Here is a 22,187-nt window from a genome sequence, read left to right as displayed (position 1 = left end):
TTGTTGTTCTTGTGTTAAAAGGTTTTGTAGTATTATGTTTATTTAGATATGGAAAAATCACATGTAGTATTCACATCAGTGGCTTCCTGACTGAGGCAAAAACAAGGGTGAGAGATGCTTTTTGCCGAGGTTCTGAAGATGACCTCTGGAAAGCTCATATGTATGGTGGATGGTGGTATGGAGTGGATGGTGTAGCGACCAAATCTGCCACATGGAGGTTCTCTTTGGTGTCAGGTCAGGATAAGTCTTGGACATCTCATAATTGTTGTAATTCTTGCATAATTTTACAAAGCAACTGGCTTTAGTCGGAATCTACGACATATGCTTTTTGCTGTTTCTATGGTATTGAGAACTTAACAACTACTTAAGAGACTGTTATTTTTGTATCACAAAAATTAAAGGGACCATAAGTAAATTCGAGAAATGTGTTGTATATTCTAGTCTTTCTTAAGCCATAAGACCTATTTCACATAGATAAAAGTTACCTATTCTAGTTTCACCAAAACATGAAGTTTAAAAGAAAATGATAAAGAAGAAGTCTATGGTGATTTAGGAAGTGATAAATAAGAAGATACAAATTTCAAGATTATAGCACTGAATTTCACAAAATTACTTAAACAAAATTTAATGATCTGGTTCATGATTCTAATTGCTCTAAAATGCAAGGTCAATAGTAAAAGGCAGGAATCTCCTCTAAAGTGCTACTAAAATATGTATTTTCTAAGTTAAGCAGCAAGAATTTCAGCACCTGTTCTCCTTGCAAGATAATAGTGTACTGCATCAATGTAAATTCTTTACTGGATTTACTAGGATCACAAAATCCTACGGAATGGAAATTATTTACAGATTCCTCCAAAAAGAGTTTGAAAGCATCCTCCTTCACAATTGAAATGAGAAACCAACAATTCTCATATATGCAGTAAATGAAAGAGACATATGACAATATGAAATTTTTACTGACAATGATATAGTATGAAAAGTATTCTTGACACAAATATAGAGACCTAAAGGTGAGCCATTTTATTAGGACTGCAGTTTGGTTATATTGAGTACTGCTGTTTCTTAGGCAGGCTTTGAGTAGGGCAATAGAGACAAGAAAACCACTACATTAAAAAGAATAGCGGAAGTGAGAAGCACTCATGGCTGAGCAGATAAATGTTATTTGGCAAGCATTTGTGAATCCAAAGAATGTGCATCTTCCACTACTACACGTCAAATTTGATCCGATGAACAATTTTGTCAAAGCAATGGATTGTAATGACCAAGGTAATATGTGTCAAAAAAAAAAGTATTCAAATTTGGATTTTTTTCCATCTAACCTTGGTGATGTAAGCGATCAGCACGATAAATGCTTTTACCAGGATATATCAATGATGGAAACATGCTGCCAGAGAAAATGGAGCCTGATAGTGCTTGCCAATTACTGCTAGAGACTGAAAAGGGACATTCCAGAGGCTGAATATGGAAGAAACTAAAGAAAAGTAAATGTATAAAAGTTAATATCTATTATGTATATTTTAAAATTTAATTCCTTAAAAAAGTATTTCTAAATCCTTATTACTAAAAAAAAATTTGCTTTCCATTCAATTTTGGTTTGTAGATTTGAAATCAGTGCAAAAAAGACATATCTTGATTAATTATGCATGTAACAGAAATTTCTTACTAGTGTTATCCACATTACCAATATATGATGTTTAAATATCCAATTTATTTATAATCTATTTATATTTTATGTTTTTATATCCATTTCTATTTATTATTTCTTTGTATTATATTTGCAAAATCTTTACAGGTTGTTTTGATTTTTATTATATTATATTGTATGTTTTTATTTAAAAAATACAAAAATGAATAAATTAGTAATAATTTTCAATGAATTGTTTTTAATTAAATCGATTTTCTATATTTACAATGTTTTTAAAAATTAATAAATAATATTTCATCATTTGTTATTTCAGTTTAAAACACACAATTTAATAGTTTCAAAATTACTGCATTAATTCGTAAAAATTAAAAAATTATTAAGTAACAGGAGGTTATCAAGCAAAGAGTAAATCCTTTTATGTTTGGTAGTAACCATTATCAATCTAAGCTTGGAAACTGGTGGCACATACTGTGTGTGCATATTCTTAATTTTGTTTCATATGATCTGATGATTTTTAATCATATTTCTATTAACTATTCTGTGTGAGTATGACGATAATCAATGATATATGTAACAGATGTATGTGTTTGTGCTTGCCTGGATTGAGTAGCAAAACGTGGTATCATGGACTATTTATTTAGGATGGTGTTTGTGTTAATTAATACCAGTTTTATTTTTATCTAATTTTTCATTCAATTACATTTTATTTACTCATTTTGTTATGCAGTATATATGTATATATAAAATTTTGTCCACAAATTTGTTGTCTGCTGTACTTTGTCATTGCAATCAACAAATTCTAATTTTTGAGTAAATAACTATTTTTTATTTTATAAAGACTTTTAATTAAGGTGAAACAGAAGATGAGAAAATACTGAAGTACAAGAAAATATCATACAATATGTCTAACATTATTAACAATAAGCTTGCTTCCATTACATAAAAAAAAAAAAATGGTTTGAAAAAGATTATAGTATTAGTCATATTTATATAATGTGACAAATACATTAATTTACTATTAAACAATTAAATAAATATACCTGAACTTCAATTGGTTTAGTTAATATTCTACGGGCTAGCGCTTCCATCTGCCTTGGGAATGTTGCACTAAACATAACTGTTTGTCGGTCAGGTCGTACATTTTCTATTATTCTCATTACCTGTAGGAGAAAATTCATTTTGAATTTAATTAATTATGAAATTAGATATTTATATTACTTAAAAATACACACATGTGCTTTATTCTATTTTGGCTTGGGAGGTAAAAAATATCTTAAATGAAACTGATGCTCTGTCAAAATTTAGAAAAAGAAAAAACTAGTATTTTAATTTTGGTTCCCATTTTGACAAATATGACAGCCAAGTGGTGTTTAAACACAATATTGATAGCTGCAGAATAAGGAAAGTAAAATAATATTATTGTTATTTTAATAATAATATTTTAAATGCAATATTTTAGACGAGGCTGCAGTTTCAAAGTCAAAGATTGAAAAAATGATTCAGCATATTTTATAATCTATTCACTTACAAATTCACAATCAACTAATTTTTCAAAGAACTGTTAATTGAAATATTTGGTATAAGTATTATACCAATACTATTAAAATAAACTATAAATGTTATTGAATACTATTAATTCAAATAAATAGTTGATGTAAGAATTAAACCAATAACATGAGTATAGCATAACACAAATAGTAATATCAAACTGAATTCTATGATTACCTGATATCAGAAAGTTATTTTAGTGAACTTCTGTTGGTGACATAATATTATTGAGCATCTGTTGTTTATTCGTTACTGATGATGATATATTCATCTTCTCCTCAGAATTCAATGATGAAATACAAAAATCCATCATTTTCTGAATCCTCTCAAAATTCATTCTTTAAAATTCACCATCAATCTCTTCCAGTACAATACATATATTTTAGTGAAATTAATCTTTTTAAGATTCATATTATTCCTCTGTACTAGGTGATTATTCAACATTCTGTACTAGTTGGTTTACATTAATAAATGTAAAATATAATTTAATAGTACATAAGGATAAGATTAAGTTCATAAAATAATATACATATATTTTAAATTCTATTAATATAAACCACCTAGCACAGAATACTGATATCACAAATATTCTGTACTAGGTGGTTTATAGTAATAAAATTTCAAACATATGCATTATTTTACAGAAATTAATCTTGTTAAGACTCATATTATAACTCTATACTATTAGATTATATTTTTAATTCTATTAATATAAACCATCTAGCGTAGAATATTGAGATAAGACACATCTTACCTTAATTTTACAAAGAAAATAGTTTTGCAGGATCCTGCATACTTGGTCAGGATTTAAATTAAACTGCATACTAAAATGTAAAAATAATAAAATAATGAAAATTCTGTACTGATTTATTACAAGTAATGATATCTATTGGAGTTTTTATAAGACTGTTGTCTCCTTCAAACACAGTATGACAGTTTATCAAATTGAAATTTTGTTTGTATTTTATATATGTAATATTTTTCTGATATATTTAAATTTTATATAATTTTTAATATTTTCTAATATCTCTAAATTTACATTAATATCAAAACTAGAATGATTACTGTTTATTAGATGGCCTGCCAAATTAGATAAATGCAATTTATTATTTTTATAATTTCTATAATGTTCAAGAAATCTAGTTTTAAAGGATTAATTTGTTTTTCCAATATAAAAACTATTACAATAATTACATATGTTATAAATTCCACAGATCTTATTTATTATTTATTTTTGTTTTTTAAATATTTTATTGAGTGGTTATTAGGTTTATATGCTGGTTTAAATATTTCTTTACTGTACATTTTAGTAATGTTTTCCATGACATTATCAGTGTATAGATACTTAATGTACCGAGTGGGTGGGAATTAACTCCCTATTGAAAATTGTTTATAACTTTTTTAATACTTAACCAATTTTCATGAAACAAAAAAGCATCTTGTTCCTTACAATGGTAGAAATTACTACATGATATCTCATTTATGTCACTGCAAGTATCAGTGGTGGACCATGGCGCAACATCTAACCTTGTGTGAGCTGGCTCAGCTGTTATCCTGGTATGAAGTATAGCGGTCTGTGGTACAAGTACAGAGATGGTGGCAAAGTGTGAAAGGACCGCTTGCCTTGGTAGATGTAAAGACCATAAGGAAAGTGTGAAAGGACCTCTTGCCTTGGTAGATGTAAAGACCATAAGGAATTGCCACTCAAAGTTAATGGACACAGGTTCTGTATCACAAGTTAGGAGACGCGGTCGCCCCTTAACATCCATAACGAAGGAAAATGTGCAAGTGGTTTAGGAAATGTTCACTCAAAGGCCTCAGAAATCACAGACAGGCATCTCGCCCAAAAGTGGTTTAACCTGACACACAATCCGAACTGTTCTGAAGAAATAATTGAATTTTTTTTTCATGAAAACCACATTACTGCCAGTAATTATCGCCCAAAGACTGTGATCATCAGTTGGAATATGGGGAGATGATGCTTGCTTGGTATGAAGATGGTCCGATATATTCGGCAATATCCTGTGGTCAGATGAAGCCGTGCTTCATGTTGGGAGGTTTGTTAACTGGCACAATTGTTATTATTGGGCAACAGAGGATCTGAAGGTAGATGTTGAAAAAGGCCAACATCGCCCAAAGGTCGAGTGTGTTGCAGCATGACATCCATGAAAGTTTTAAGTCGATATCTCATTTGGAACATAATGAATGTAGAACGGAATCTTGATATGCTTGAAGATCATGTTCACGTTATTGTATCCTCATGGGACAATTAGAATGACCTAATCTTTATGCAAGATGAGGCCCTGCCTCACTTCGCAAGTCCTGTCTATGCATGGCTCGACACCCATTTTCCAGGATGCTGGTTGGGATGTCGTGGCCCCCTTGAGTGGCCAGTAAGTAGTCCTGACCTAACACCCCGCAACTTCTTCCACTGAGGGTGGGTGAAAGAGGAAGTTTATTGCAGAAAACCAAAACCTCTTGATGAATTGGAGGAGCGAATTTGCCAAGTTCAGATGGATTATCTGCTGAAGTCTGTCGCAAACATCCCCATCTGTCTACGAAAACTGGTGGAAAATGATGGTGCTAATTTGGAATTTTAGCAATGCATAACATAACAATTCTACCATTGTAAGCAACAAAATGTTTTTTTGTTTTGTGAAAATTAGTTAAGTATGAAAAACTTTATAAACATTTTCAATAGGGAGTTAATTCCCACCCACTCTGTATATGTTTTCACTTTTTTGTCTTATTATGTATTTGTTGTAAGATAGTTATTTATCATGTTCTGATAATTATTTTTTTTATAAATATTATTAATTACAATAGTATCATATCCATTTTCAACCACTGTTAATTTTGGAAGACTTAGGTGATTTAATTTTTTATGAATTGTTATATTATTAGATGTAGGTTTTCTGTATACTGACGTTTCAGTTTGGTTGCCCTTGTTTATTTCAATAATGCCATTTAAATAATTTAACAATCATTCTATCATTATCTATTTCAAATGTAGATTTTAAATTTTCATTATAAGAATTTAATTTAATATTTTAGATGTTCATTGTTTATTACTGGGTTATATAATGGGAATATCATCATCAACTTACCATGTCCATATTAAAACTTTATGTGTATGAGTGATTACATGTACTAATTTACACTCAAAACCCTGTAAATATATTTGTGATATAATTGCTGACAGTGAAAATCCTTTAGGTAGAAATTTTTTGTGTATATTTGTTATTTAATTAAAAAAAGTTCATTTATTAAATTCAAAATAAAAAACTCATTTTTTCCTAAGAATTTTATCTATTACTTTGGATATAATCTAACAGGGGACAAGTTTAAAACTGATAAACTTGAACACATATAAGAAAGTTGTTGGTAAGTGTGTTGGTAAATTATTAATATTGTATAATCATACCAATGGGCCATGTTTGATAAAATTATTATAACTGATGAAAGATTGCATTGTGATGTTTAATTAATGAATTTTTGGTAGTTCAGCTAACTTAAGGCCAATTGGTTCAATAGAATATAATCTAGAATGGTATTTTAAATTATTATTATTACAACTCAAAACGGGTCTAAATATATTATACTTGTGAAGATTTAAAATTCACATTTGAAATAGATAATGATAGAATGTTAAATTATTTAGATGTCATTATTAAGATAAACAAGGAAAACCAAACCGAAACATCAGTATATAGAAAACCTACATCTAATAATACAACAGTACATAAAAAAATCAAATCTCCCAAATCTCATAAAATTAACACTAATACAAGTATAATTAATAGAGCAATAAAATTTACATTTAATAACAAAGATAAGTGAAATAATGAAATTAACATCATAAAACATATAGTGGTTAAAAAAGTGGTATCATATTCAACATATACGATACTACTTTAATTAATAATATTTATAAAAGTACAACTATCAAGACACGACAATAATATAACTACCTTTCAACCAATACATAATAAGACACAAAAAAGTGAAAACATATATAATATCACTGAAAACATTTCAAAAACTTACAGTAAAGACATATTTAAACCAGCATATGAACCTAATAACCACTTAATAAAATATTTAAAAATAAAAAATAAAATATAATAATACAATAAACTATCTGTGTGAAATTTGTAATATTATATGTAATGATTGTAATGGTATTTATATGGGAAAAACAAATAAATCCTTTAAAACTAGATTTCTTAAACATTATAGAAATTACAAAAATAATAAATTGGATTTATCTAATATGGCAGACCATCTAATAAACAGTAAATATTTTAGTTTTGATATTAACATAAATTTAGAAATTTTAGAAATTAATAAAGATGATATAAAATTAAATATATTAGAAAAATATTACATACATATATACAAACAAAATTTCAATTTGAAAAACCATCAGACAGTGTTTGAGGGAGACCACAGTCTTATTAAAATTGCGTAGGTAGCAGCACTCATTTAATACATTAGTACAAAATTTATATATATATATATATATATATATATATGTACATGAACAATGACATAATAATCACACTATTATCTAACTATGAAAGGCTTAATATTAAAAAAAAAAACAGTTCTATTAAAAAAATAAAAACCCCATTTAATTTGCCTATGACTAATATTAATATCTTCCTATGACTGAATATGATCATATGCACTAATCTGTGTCTATGATTTAATGAATATGATTAAAATACACATTGCAATATTGTAAATATTAAGCTAAAAAATCTGTAATTGAGACATCTTCCTTATAAATGTGCAATTTTGTTTTTATGCTTAAAAATAATAATATTTACATCACCAAACTGGAAAATGGAACTCCTTTCAATATATTACTTTGGCTGACAACAAACAGGCTTATTACGCTTTCGTTGCCATTTTTAATAAACTATCAAACCATTTGAAAAATGTTCCCACATAATTATTTAAAATACAATTAAATGATTTACTTTTACGTAAACAGTATTACTGTATAATGAATATTTTAATAATACTATTATTTTCAACAATGCCTTCTGAATTGTGAATTATGTTTTTGTAATTTTTTGTTTAATAGATTAACCTTAACATTATTTAATTTGCATATATTAAAAACCATTAACATAATCACAATTTTTTATTTTATAATGTATCTTATAATGACATGATCTACACAATCTGTGATCAGAATAAAACATTTATTTATAAACTGTAATGTTATCTCACATAGGCTAATTATCAGATGCACAGGCAGGTAAGCAGCAATGAGTAAACTGAAACATATTATTAGTGGAGGTGATTGTTAACCTTTCCATTCTCCTTGAATAAATTTAAAGTGTTTGTGATACAGAATTATGAATTCATAATGCGTTGTGAAATCAACTAACATCAGAAAAAACATGAATGAATAATTTTATAATGATGTAATTTAAGGATTTTATTTTGTCTATGAAGTCATGAAAAATCTTAGAAAGCAATAAATCTATTTTAGAGATGTTAAATGGAACTGGTAAACAAAAGGGTGATTCATAGTATTATTTGGGTAATATAATATAATCCCCTTCCCTTTAATAAAAAAAATGATACCGACCTATATGAAATATAAATTTCGAACAGTATTCAAAATGATTTTACCATATCTCTGTCATTAAGCAGATTTTAAAATTTACTAGTAGAACAGAGGCTATACTACGGCATTTTTCAAGTAGAAAAAGTGTCATATAAGTTAATTGGGATACCATATTTCCTTATTGTTCCAGTTAACCAGAGTTAATGAACACGCTTTTACTTTTTAAACTAATACATAAACACACTATCCATGCATAAAAACTAGAATCTTTTACACATTAATAATTAAATTTATTAATCATTACTTGTGGTTCAAATCCCATATCAAACATTCTGTCTGCTTCATCCAGCACAATGTATGTGACTCTCCTCAGATTTGTTACTCTTCCTGAAAATAATTTTTTAAAAACAATCATCAAATAACAATGCATGAATCAACAGCTTTTTACATTTGTTAATGAAGAATTGACAGGAAAATCATTTAGATTCCAAAATCTGAACTATTTGAAATCAATGGCATTATAACTATTTTTTTTTTTAAAGGATATAAATGATATGCCAGAACTTAAACTAAAATATTTAAATTTTTTAATTTTTTTAAGTTAATTTATTAAACTAGAAATTATAATACTCAGTAATTCTACATTATTCATGAATTTACAATTTGCAGTTTCAGAGTTGTCACAGTACAAAAATAAAATGTTAGCAATTAAAATTATATTTATCATATTTTTCTTATTTTAGATAGTTATATTGAGGAAAGTAAATAATAGCCATGATATTTTTAATGGGTTCTTATTCATATAATTAGATGCTGAATCGCCTTACACAGCACAGCTTCTTGAATGCCAAAGTCAGCAGCTGACATTTAAAATAAAACATTCAATAAAGCAGGTAGGTATAAGAATAAAAAGCGAGGTGATGAAAAAAGTAATTTAAATGATCACAACAATTATTTTAAACAAATAATAATCTAAGGCCATAAATAAAAGTCTTTGGTTATTTAGTGATAGTTTGAAAAATGTTCATTAATAATAAATAAAAAGAACTTAGAGCAAACAATACATGATGCCTCCTGGATGCTATGTAGATCATAGTATTGTGGAGTCTCTTAATTTAATATACAGAAGTTCATAAAACAAATTAATTATTCAGGATGTTAATACATATATCAAAAGATAATCTTGTGACTACTTTTGGACAATTACCAACCAATATAAGTGGAATCACAGTACTTCAAAGACCTGAAAATTGTGAATATAATGTGATAGTGATATAAATTTATTTTTTAAGGCTTAAAAAATTGGTCAAAGAAAATATATGATTACAGACCATTCATTTTTCTATGGCTTTGGAAATCTAGAGAGGCAATTTTTTATTTTTTTATTATCCTTGAGAGTTACAGAATTTTTTCACATTGTAAAAAATTTGGTATTCATTTTTCAGACTGTCATCATCCATTTTACTCTTCCACTTTTAACAGATTGAATTTTTGTTATGTCACAACTTCATATATATCATTAACTTTAATGCATGTTTTCCACCTCAATATCCTTACTAAAAACTTTATTTACATTATCCAACAGCTGTAATAACTAATCGTCTTCTTTGTCTACTTTTTCCATTAACTGTTATGTCCTAAAATCAAAATCATTATAGCACAAAACACTCAATGTAGAAAACTTGGCTTTTTCAACTGGATGTAACCATAACTCCAGTTAAAATTTTCTACACTATATAAAAAATTTAAAAAGAAAAACCTATATACTTGTTTTACTAAACTAATGCATATTCTAAAAAAACAAACCCTATACATGAGATGTTGACATGCTACAGGGAACAGCAAACTGCTCTACTAAACTCATACATCATCACATCAGCTTGCTACTAGTAGTCCTAGTTATGAACACAGAATAATCACTGAATTCTAGCAAATTATGATGCCATATTCTTTCTCAATCTATAACTTTCAATGTTTAATTACGCTGCTTCCTACTATTTTTTTTTCCCTCATGTGATCTGGCAAGATGTGAGCATAATTCATAGAAACCATTCACATCCAACAAGTTACGAATAATGGTTCAATCTGGTATGTCATAAAAGTTAAAACATCATATATTGCTTGCTTAAGTTCTTTTTTTTCTAATTACTAATGAGCATTTTTCAAACTACCACTACTAAATAACCAAAGACTTTTTTATTTATGGGTCTAGATTATTTGTTTAAAATCATTGTTTGCTTAAAATACTTTTTTTGTGACTTGGATTTTCATAATCTTGTAAATACGCTGTTATTACTGCCTACTACAGGGCTGTTATGCTCTGCAGAAAGTTAATCAATGAGAAACTTTCGCAGCAGAAGTATATTGTTATACCCAATACATAAAACAATGTTTATATTTTGCAAGATGCCTTACCGCTATGCTATCTCTTCAAAATGTCCCCTTTATTTATTGTTCTGCTAGTATTAACTCCTAGTAAAAAATAGAGATTTATGTTTTACATAAAAAATGAACAAACAGGAAATAAGTAAAAATTATTTACATGATAAAATATCATGCGTTACAAAGCAGTAACTCAAAGAATACCTACCTCCTTAGTAATTTATAATGAATACATAACTCCTTAGTAATCTATAATGAACATTAAAAATTTCAAAACAAGTATAAAAATATAATGTAAAAAATTTTGTTTTCTACAGCTTTTTTAAACAGTATTTATTTTACAATATTTTTATGATTAAATATAACCAAATTCTAACTTTTTTTCCCAAAGAAGTTGTTTTGTCTAAAAAATATTCTTTTAAACAAAAAAAATCATAACAATTAATTACCGGGTTTATAAAGATTACTCATATAAAATTAACAATGATATTATACTTTAAAATATTTAACCTCATTTTTTAAAATTTAAACACTATGATATCACTGTGACTATGCACTGAAATAAATAATAAACTATATAGTATAAATAATTAAATAATTTAAAAAAAAGTTAACTAAGTTTTTAACATTCTAGAAGGTATAATTAAAAATAATGGTAATTAATTTGAAAAATTTACATCACAATGAAATAATAATTTCATAAAACGTACTAATTCTTATACTTCTGAAATCTATACTATTAAAAAAATTGAGTGTGTGTGTGTGCGTTTAATGCTAATATCAAATCGAGCAAAGCAAATGTTTGTTATATTCTAATAGAGGAAAAAAATGACCTGAAGATATCAATGGCATTTTGCACCAAACTTGATAGTTTTTGAAATAATCGAGGGGGGTATAGAGCATCACATGAAAACCAACCAACCACTTTCAAATTTTCAGGATACATTCATTCATTCATTTTATCCTTGGGATGGTTTTAAACCATAGATCGAGGCCTAGCCTCCTTGAGTGGATGTGAGGGGTTATCAGAGCTTCTATGTCAAGAATGAAGAAAAACAGAGGAAAGAGCTTTTCAGGCTTTAATTGCTACTCATCAGTATTATTCTCACAACCAAGAGGATAATGAAAACAGTGGGGGTCCAGGAGCAAAGCTACCTGGCTAGACAGGAAGGGCAAGCGAAGTGAGCCCTCTTTCTTTTTCTGTTTAGTCGGTGGGACCACCGTAAGGTTTTACTTCAGAGGATGAATGTGGATAATATGTATGAATGTGAATGAAGTGCAGTTTTGTACAGTCTAAGGTTGACCACTTCTGAGAAGTATGGTTAATGGAAATCCAACCACTAAAGAACACTGGTATCTATGATCTAATATTCAAATTCGTATAAAAGTAACTGCCTTTATTAGGATTTGAACCTTAGAACTCTCAACTTCAAAATTAGCTGATTTGCGATGATGAGTTAACCACTAGATCAGCCTGGTGGGCTGATAATTTACAAGTGATTTAATTTATAGCTAATAGCCTACTTCCCCAAATGATAATCATTCGAATGTACATTCAGTCAGTTAATTTTAAAAAGTAATGTTGCCATAATCAGTCAACTTGAATCACATTTTTCCTTGAGTGTGGTCAGTAAAATTTATTAATGACAGAAATTACAAAAAGGAAACTCTGTTTGAAAACTCAGTTTTAAACGAAATAAGTGTAAATGGACGTAAAGGTAAGAGACAAAGAAATGTAAGAAGTATTGTAAAAGTTGCATAAATGATCTGATATTGGTTAGTAAACCCGTAGAGGTCATTTGTTCTTAAATCTTATTAAGTGTAGCATTTACAATTTTATCTATTATATACTAAAAACGTATCCACTTACCACTGTTGGCAGCCAGCATGTCAATCATTCTTCCAGGTGTACATACAATTATTTCAGCTCCACGTTTTAATTCAGCTATTTGCTCAGATATACCAGTACCACCATAAACACAAACAACTCTTAAGTTAAGTGATTTAGTAAACTTACGAGTCTCTTTACCGATTTGCATGCATAACTCTCTAGTAGGTGCCATTATAAGAGCTGAAAATTATAATGTATAAAAAGTGTGTAGAAAATCAGAAATAAATAGGTAGGCAAATCATTATAGCAACAACACATACACTTTTAGAAAACAATCTCAAGGGAAATTTTTATTAAGTTTCAGGTCATATTTGTATAACAGTGTAAATTACGTGTTCAGAATACAGTAGCTAATTAGTTTTTATAATTTGTTCATAATGTTTGGTATCAGTTTTAACTGTACTACACTTTAACAGTAAGAGTTAATTGTACTAAAACATTACATCTAATACTTATCTCATAATTAAATCTAACAACAAATGGATTTATAATATTTTATGTTATAAATCCCTAATAATTTATCAGAAAACAATAATAAAAATTTATTAAACTTTGAGCATGATCACAGGATATACAAATTAATTAAAAAAATTATTTAAAAATCAAGTAAATATAAATTTATTAACAATATATAAATAAAATATATATCATATCTTCCTACAATGTGATCACAAAAACAAAAAAAACCGTTATTTTGAATATGGAATAGGATGTTTATTTTTATCTTTTTTACATTTTTGCATGTTCATACAGTCTTTCCAAAGTAATATGCTTTATCATAAATCAATGAAATCATAATTCACATTCATAAAAAAAAACTTACTTTAAAAAACTTAATCTAGAGGCTATTACTTTTAATTGAATTAAACATTTTTTTAACATGACTTACCCAGTTTTTTTAAATTAAAAACAACTACATAGTTTTATAATTACAAATAATTTTCAAATGGTAACATTCAAGAAGCCAAAAATTCTAAACTGCGTGCATATTTAAAATATATAATTAAACAGAAAGTGCAAAAAGAGAAAAAAATGCCCAACAGACATTTAGTTCTATTTTTGAATGTTGTTCTAAATTTAATTTCTACTGATTTTAAATGAACTATTGCAGCTGAACTATTACAATTATTCAAACTGTAGTTAGAAGTATATTTACAATTATGTATATGCAGAATGATATTTCAGTAAGGAAACAGCTTTATACTACATATCTGAATTATTTGTAGGGAGAAAAAAAATGGGGTTTTATATGTTAAAAAAATATCTGCATTATGGTGGGTTTTAAATTTTTGTCCACCATCATGGATCTGCCATGTTAAATCAAAGTTAATTTTTTTAAATAGGAAAGTATAATATGACACATGATTTAGATTTAAAATTTTACAAGAAAATTTTTAAGTGAAACTGAAAGAATAACTCTGTTGATAATGTAGAGGTATGTGGGAGTTCAGCCTTTACAAGAGGTATGTGATTTATTTAATAATAGACTTCAAAACAGAGAACCTAAGTAAATTGACTATGATCAAGACAGTAGAGTGATTTGAAGAAACTGGTACTGTAAAGAATTGTCCACACACTGGTAGACCAAGAACTGTTACAACTGATGCTAATGATTGATGTATTGCAGATCTTTATTGAAGACCCTCTCATTCATCGATTCGGAGAGCTGTTATCCTACATGACATCAGTTATTTTTCAGTTCAAAAAATTCTTAAAACAAATAAATTTCACCCTTATAAGCTACAGTTGGTGCAAAAACTTTCAAAAAATGATTTTTCCGAGTTGGGTATTGTGATACTATAATGCAAAAATTAGATGCAAATTCTAATTCAATAATATTTACTGATGAAGCGACTTTTATGTTAAATGGCCATGTGAATAAGCAAAACTGTTGACACTGGAGCTAAAATAATCCTAGATGGATGTTGGAAGCTCATACACAGCACTCTCAGAAAGTGAACGTTTGGGGCGGGATCATTTGTCACTGTACTGTAGGGCCTTTCATTTTAGATGACAATCTTACAGGAGATGCTTACTGCAACTTGTTAGCCAATAGGATTTTACCAAATATCCAGGAAAATGTTGAACAAGAATTAAACAATAATGTATGGTTTCAGCAAAATGGGGTACCATCTCGTTATTATCTAAGGGCAAGGTAAATTTTAAATGAACAATTTACAAATCACTGGATAGGTCATAGAGGGCTGTAGAATGGCCTGCAGGTCCCCAGACCTGTCTCCTCGGGATTACCTTTTTTTTATGGCACCTGAAGCGTGATGTTTACAAAACAAAACCTGCAGACATTGACGAATTGAAAAGAATACTTGACGAATCTGCTCGTGTACCACCAGACATGATACAACTAGTTACAAACGGATATTACTTGAGGTTAGCACACTGCCAAGCTGTAGAGAGGAAGCATTTTGAACATTAGTTGTAGAATGGTATGCTTTCAACATTTATTTCATTAGTAATTTATGATCAAAAACATCTATTTAAAATTTTAAAATAAATTTTGTAATGTTTAAAGTAAATATCAGTTTATATAACTGTTTAATTTGTTGTTGTGTTGTTAATTATTAATTATTGTTTATTATTATCAATATTACAGTGCTGTTTAAATTTTGTTAATGTATGCATTATGAATTTAATATGTAATAAAATTGTTCATGCAGTGTGTTTCACCTCGTTTTATTGTTAACATGATTTCTCCGTCATTGCAAATTTTAATGCTTATAATTTAAAGGCATTGACAGAAAAATAGGTTTCACCATGGTTTTTCTTTTAAAATTAAAAATTCGAATCATATGTAATATGTCCACCTTTCTATTTAAAGGAATTAAGTTTAATTCAATATGGTGGATCCAGGATGGCGAATAAAGATTAAAAACCCACCATATTGCAAATTTTTTTAAACTATGTAGAACCCCATTTTTTTCTGCCTCTAAATACCTCTCAGATATGCAGTATAAAGGTGTTTCCATCCTTAAATATCACCCGGTATATAATTACATAATGTAACAATTGTATAGTATTTCATAATTGTTCACATTTTACAGATTCTGTAAAAGAAATAGAGCCTATGCGATTGGATTATTACAAACATACAGAACAGATTAGTAATACAATATGAATCTTTACCAGAACAAAAAAATAAAAGTTTGAATCATTTTAAATAGAACAAAAAACAAAAAAAGAAGTTTGAATCACTTTAAACTATATAAATTCATTATTAAAAATTGATATCACACAAAGAAACATTAGAGATTAAAATCATATAGTTGTCTTTATTGGGAGGCTAAATAAAAAACAGCTTACCAATTGGTCCATCATTTGCTTCCAATGGTGGCTGATCCATTATATGTCTTAGCATAGGTAATACAAATGCTAGAGTTTTACCACTGCCAGTTTTAGCAATACCAATTAAATCTCTGCCTGAAAAAAAAAAAACAATCAAAAATCATTTACTATACTGTAATAAAAATAAATAACATAAACTAGTGGTGAGAGGGAATGAAAACTAAAATTAAATAGTATAATCATTTTTCAAACATGATAAACCAATGTTTCAATACATTTACAGTGATTTCTACACTGGTTTTAATATTTTAAATTACATAGGGTAGTAGTATTTGTTTTTCTTAATCTAATTTGCTTTTAAAAAATTATAAGAACTGTTTTTTTGCAATTAGGTTTTATAATATATTCAAGTAACAATGATAAGGGTGGGATTAAGCCTTTGAATATAAGATTTGTTGGAATTAGATGTAACAGTTAATACTAAACTGCCAGGTCCTGTGACTGGATCACAGTAACTGTTTTTATAAATGTTATAACTGGTTTATGTACCACCAGATTACTATTTGTGAAATAATTTTCTGTCTAAATTTGTATCCATATTTCACCCACAGATTTTGCTTTTTATTTTTTATTGTTAAAAAAAATCTACAATGATAACTTTGGTACTGGCTAGTTTATTTTTGTTATGTTAGCAATGCAATTAAAAATATATGAATTGGCAGTTTTGAATATAACCATATAACAACTATATGGTTAATATACCAAATTGTTTAAAAAAGTTTAAGCCTTTAAATAATTTATCTCCCACAGTAATATTTTACTAGTGTATTGGTAAATCATTCCCAATTCACAGATTGATGCACAAAATATAATACAATTTCCTGAATTAAAAATTGTAAAACTCAAGATCGCCCTTTCAGTTTTAGAAAAATGAAATTTGAAAAATACATTTTAACTATTAAAATTTTAAATAAATACAAAACAAAAATCCCAGTTTCAAAAAATTGCACTAAAATAATAAAAAAAATTAATGCTTTATTAATTCTTTACATTTTGATTTTTTGAAGTTGTCATCAGTTTACGGGGTAAACTGGTTTGTAGTAGGTACAAATTTTCTTCAGTAGTAGGTACTAGGTAAGCTGGTTGTAGTTGTATGTTGAATTAAAAAGTCAACATTTTAATAATTTAAAAAGAATTAATTTTTAGTGCACCGATCTGAAGTTAGTTATTTTTTAACTTTTATTTTATTGGCTACTACTAAAAATTTTCAAAAAATTACTAAACAATTATTTCTAAACATTCAAATGATATTTTTGCTGTCTCAGAAACGGTAAGCCTGATTTAGGAAACTATAGTTGGGCTTATAGTCTTAATTATTCACTTAATCAATTATTAGATATACTCGTAAAGAATCTGAAAGGTCATACAAATTGATGATGGGCTCAGCCAATCTGACAAGTAACCTCGGACCCCTCTGGGCTTATAGTCTAGATCAGAAAAACACACGTAAAGATAGTGTTTCTACAAACATGTTTTCTGCATACGATCTGAGTTTAATTTTCGTTTATCTATTAATTAGTATTACTCTTTTATATATTTATCTATTTCTGAACATGAATGATTATTTATTGTACCTCAATAATGTAAATATTTACAAAGCCCTCATTCAGTCACAAAATAAAATATAAGTTTTGCAATATACTGCAACACAGTTGCAATATACTGAGGCCGAAGTACATTAAAATGTAATAATGATAAATGTAATGAATGTAATGATAAGATGTAAATTATTTTTGTTATTTAAAAAAGATTTATATATAAAACTTAACTTTTGAATGCTAAAATGAATGCAAAAAATCTAATGTGGACAGCACATGACTTCCTTGTACTTTAAATTTATTTGTATTTTAAATTAATTTTAAGATTTATCAAATGTAGATTAACATCAGCAAACCAAAAATAAAAACTGCATCAAATACAGCAAAATAACTTTTTCTAACCTGACATGATGGCTGGTATGGCTTGTGCCTGTATTGGAGTTGGTTTCTCATAATCCTGCTTTTTCAGAGCATCTAACATTTTTTTGCTAACACCACACTGTGCCCAACTTTTGATTGGTTTTGGACAGCCTTTACCTTTAACTCTGATACCTTCCAATTCCTATAAAAAATAAATTAAACTGTGAGAAAAACTTCATCTCAAATCATATACTCATTCACTCTCTTTACTCACTCGGTCAAAGCCATTTATATTAATTTTAAGAATTCAGACATAATTTATGAAATAAACACAATAAATCCTGTTCTCCTTAGTTTAATAATCCCAGAGTAACTAACACATATACACAAACCCACATACCCAGCCACCCACCCACCAAAAATTATTGGCCAAAGGTATTACTTAGCCAAAGCTATTAAAATAAATATTTTAGATAGTTAAAAGTCTTTATCTATATTTTTACAAAATGTTTTGAAATAAGTAAGGTTTTTGAAATAAGTAAAGCTGTGTTATTCTTCAGAGTAAAGCAGACATCCAAAATTTATATTAAATGTGTTTATAATACAGAAACTATTTTGATATTTTGACTGAAGTTCCTTGCATCTAAAATTCTGTCAAACTCTCAATAATTATTTTTAATGGTTACAGGTAGTTATGTGCAGTAATTTTCTTTGTTTACAAACTTGATGAATTTTAAAAATTTCTGTAAATATGCCAAGTAGTTTAGAGAGTCACTGGGATTTAATGTTAACAACAACCTCTAAGAATTGGTCAGCCTAAGTCTATATAGACTCACCCTCATATACATATCAACCTTATATCACAAAATATTTAAAATATCTGATGGCTAGAGGTTCTGATTCTCAAAGTAAAATAAAAATGAATAAAAGAAAAAGAATATCAATGCTCCATGTTACTGCACTTTAGCATTAGCTTTGTTGAGAAAAAAATTAAGTATTATGTTAGATTGTAAAAACCAATTTATTCAATCCGCAGATTTACAAAATTATAATATCTACTTAACTGTTTTCCAAAGTTTTCAAATCATTGAAATGATTTAGTCTTATCATTAAAATTGAAATTTGTTAAATTTAAAAATGTATTACATATGTTATTAACCAAATTTTCTTGAAAATGTATAAAATTAGGTTTACATTTATTTTTATTGAACTATTATTATAATTATTACCATACTGTTTCTGATTAATAAATTTTGCATCATAATTACTTGAAAACCTAATTTTACACATTTTCAAGAAAATCTGGATAATTACACTGATAGACAAAAAAAAATTAATCTTTCTCTAAGTGTGATACCATTTCTTGAATTGCTTTTTTGCCTACATTACAGATCAGTAAATACAGGTTTTCTATCACCCTTACTTTTAAAAAATTACGTTTCAAAAAAAAATTAAGGGAAAATTTAGCTAAAATCTGTCAAATTTATAATTTTGCATGGCCATATACCTGTGTTAGAATGATTTTGCTGATGCTTTTCTTTTATAAATAGCCTCAGGCACATCCCAAATTAATGTCCAACAGTAATCGGCTAGCATGTTAGTATACCATTTCCCTTTATAGTGGCTTGCCATCACCAAAATGCCTTGGTGGAAATGTTCACCATTTTCATCATTTACGTCTCCAAAGTTGTCCAGGAAAAAATCTAGATGTGAGTGGAGGAAATGTATTTTCAAAGACATATTACATCCCATAGCTCTTTATGAATTAAGAAGTTGATTAACAATATTTTGGTAATTGTCGGATTTTTGTTTACTGAGAAAATGTTTGCAAACCTCTTTAAATGAAGCCCAAGCTGCACTTTCTATATTACTTAACACTGAGTTACATACATCATCTTTGACCAACTCTCTTATCTGAGGACCAACAAATATTCCTTCTTTAATTTTTTCTTCACTTACATTCGGAAATTTCTGCCTGATGTACAAAAACCTGTGACTATCCTCTTCACTGCTTTTACAATATTTTTCATTAGCCCCTTGCTTGATATAGAGAGGGAGTAAAAATATTTTTTTGGGTTCAACTAACCCAAAACTCAACTAACTAACTCATGAATAATATTTTTCCCATTTGGAGTTAAGTTGTCTTGTTTCTTCCACTCTTTGGTAACATAATGTTTATCCCTAGCTCGGCTGTCCCACTTAGTACTTAGAATACCCTAACTGTGTACTAGTATAGCCTAACTGCATGTCTAAACAAAATAGCTATAACTTTCAAATCACCACATATGTTCCAGCTATGTTTTTATGATTTATTTTTTCAAGAATGTCTTTCATCACATCGTATGTCTCTTTCAAATTAATGCCACAAGTGATTGGTTTTGAAGGATATTTTTTACTGTTGTGAAATAGAACCACTTTTAAAATATACTTGGACAAATCTACGAAAAGGTGCCAGTCCTCAGGTTTATGAACTTGTCCTATGTACAACATAAGCTCATCAATATTTGTGCAATAAACCAAATTATTTTCATCAATAAAGTATTGAGAAAATTCTTTTTGTCAGCTTCAAAAGCTCAAAATTTTTGTATTATTTTGAAGTAAATTCCAACCTTGCAGTCTTGGTCCTAACAGTTCAGCTTGATTTTTTGATAAATTTAAATCCTAACCAAGTCATTTAATTCACCTTGTGATATAAGATGTGACTTATTGGAAGATAATAGAAAATAAAAATCATTGTTGTCTTCTTCAATACTGCCTGATGCTTCATTGCTGCTTTCGAAACATATTCACAGACGGCTCAGGAACTGGAATAATTTCACTGTGAGGTAAAGGCCTGATTGCAGATTACAATGAAGGATATTTTACAGTATGTTTAGATTTTTTAGAAATTCCAGACACACTTATTAAACAAAAGTAACAATTGGTTGTTACATGATCGTTTGGTTCATGCCAAACCATAGATACACCAAATGGCAAAGCCTTCTGTGCACCTTTCAGCCATCCTCTTAAATAAACAGAACAGTTAGTGCATATTAAATGAGGAGCCACATCTTATCCTGATCACCAATTTTACACTGAAAGTACAAATGATACTTTGTACTTTCAGACAAATGTGGATGCCTTCTTTTTTAATTAAAGGTGTAATGTTTTTTCTATTTGATTTTACAGTAAACACAACAAACAACACAGCTATGTTTTCAGCTTCATGTTTTGACCTGCACAGACATAATTAATCTTGTCAATGAAGGCTCATTCTTCAGTATTAGATATGATGTAATTCTCTGTCTAGTATTGTTTATTTATAGCTCACAAATTATATTAACAAAGTTAAACAATAAAACATGAGCTAACTAAATACAATATAGGAGCTTAAAATGCTAACTATATGTTGAAAAAATTCCTTTAATTAAAATTAAAAATTATTCAAAAATAGTGGGCGATAGAAAGATTCTGAGTTCATATTCGTATTCAGCATCAAAAAACAGATTAAAATCATTTATCGCATGTTAGGAAACAAAAATTATGTTTATCAGTTTTACCTAAGTAATAAAATTTTAAACTTAAATATCAATTTAAATGATAATAATAAAATTAATATTATTGTTAGTGGATTTTGAAATAACTTCCAACAGAATGAATCCTACAGATAATATTATAGTTGCATAATATTATTAGCTACAATATAAAAAAAAAATAAAAATTTACTAATAAACAATTTATCAATAAATAAATAATTTACCAATTAAGAGAAAAATTAAATACAATCTTTTAATAGTAAAATCGGATAAAACAAATACATCAGTTATCATGACAGTCCTCATGACCTCCTCTATGAATCATGAGACCTTGCCGTTGGTGAGGGGGCTTGAGTGCTTAGGG

General features: G+C 28.0%; 1 protein-coding gene across 2 annotated transcripts in view; it reads right to left on the bottom strand.

The window, feature by feature from the left end:
• The window catches only part of Prp5 (pre-mRNA processing factor 5), a 122,305-nt gene that overhangs the window by 31,065 nt on the left and 69,053 nt on the right, over window positions 1-22,187 (bottom strand). For both annotated transcript variants that reach the window (XM_075365141.1, XM_075365132.1), the window contains 5 exons: window positions 18,351-18,510; window positions 16,369-16,485; window positions 13,030-13,230; window positions 9,082-9,164; window positions 2,686-2,805 (listed from right to left, as the gene is read on the bottom strand). In XM_075365141.1, the coding sequence (XP_075221256.1) occupies window positions 2,686-2,805; window positions 9,082-9,164; window positions 13,030-13,230; window positions 16,369-16,485; window positions 18,351-18,510 (681 nt within the window). The remainder of the gene's footprint in view (window positions 1-2,685; window positions 2,806-9,081; window positions 9,165-13,029; window positions 13,231-16,368; window positions 16,486-18,350; window positions 18,511-22,187) is intronic.

Source organism: Lycorma delicatula, chromosome 1 (assembly GCF_047948215.1).
Source record: "Lycorma delicatula isolate Av1 chromosome 1, ASM4794821v1, whole genome shotgun sequence".
Lineage (NCBI taxonomy): Eukaryota > Metazoa > Arthropoda > Insecta > Hemiptera > Fulgoridae > Lycorma > Lycorma delicatula.
The sequence above is the reverse complement of the archived record's forward strand: the minus strand, read 5'-3'. Positions and strand labels throughout refer to the sequence as shown.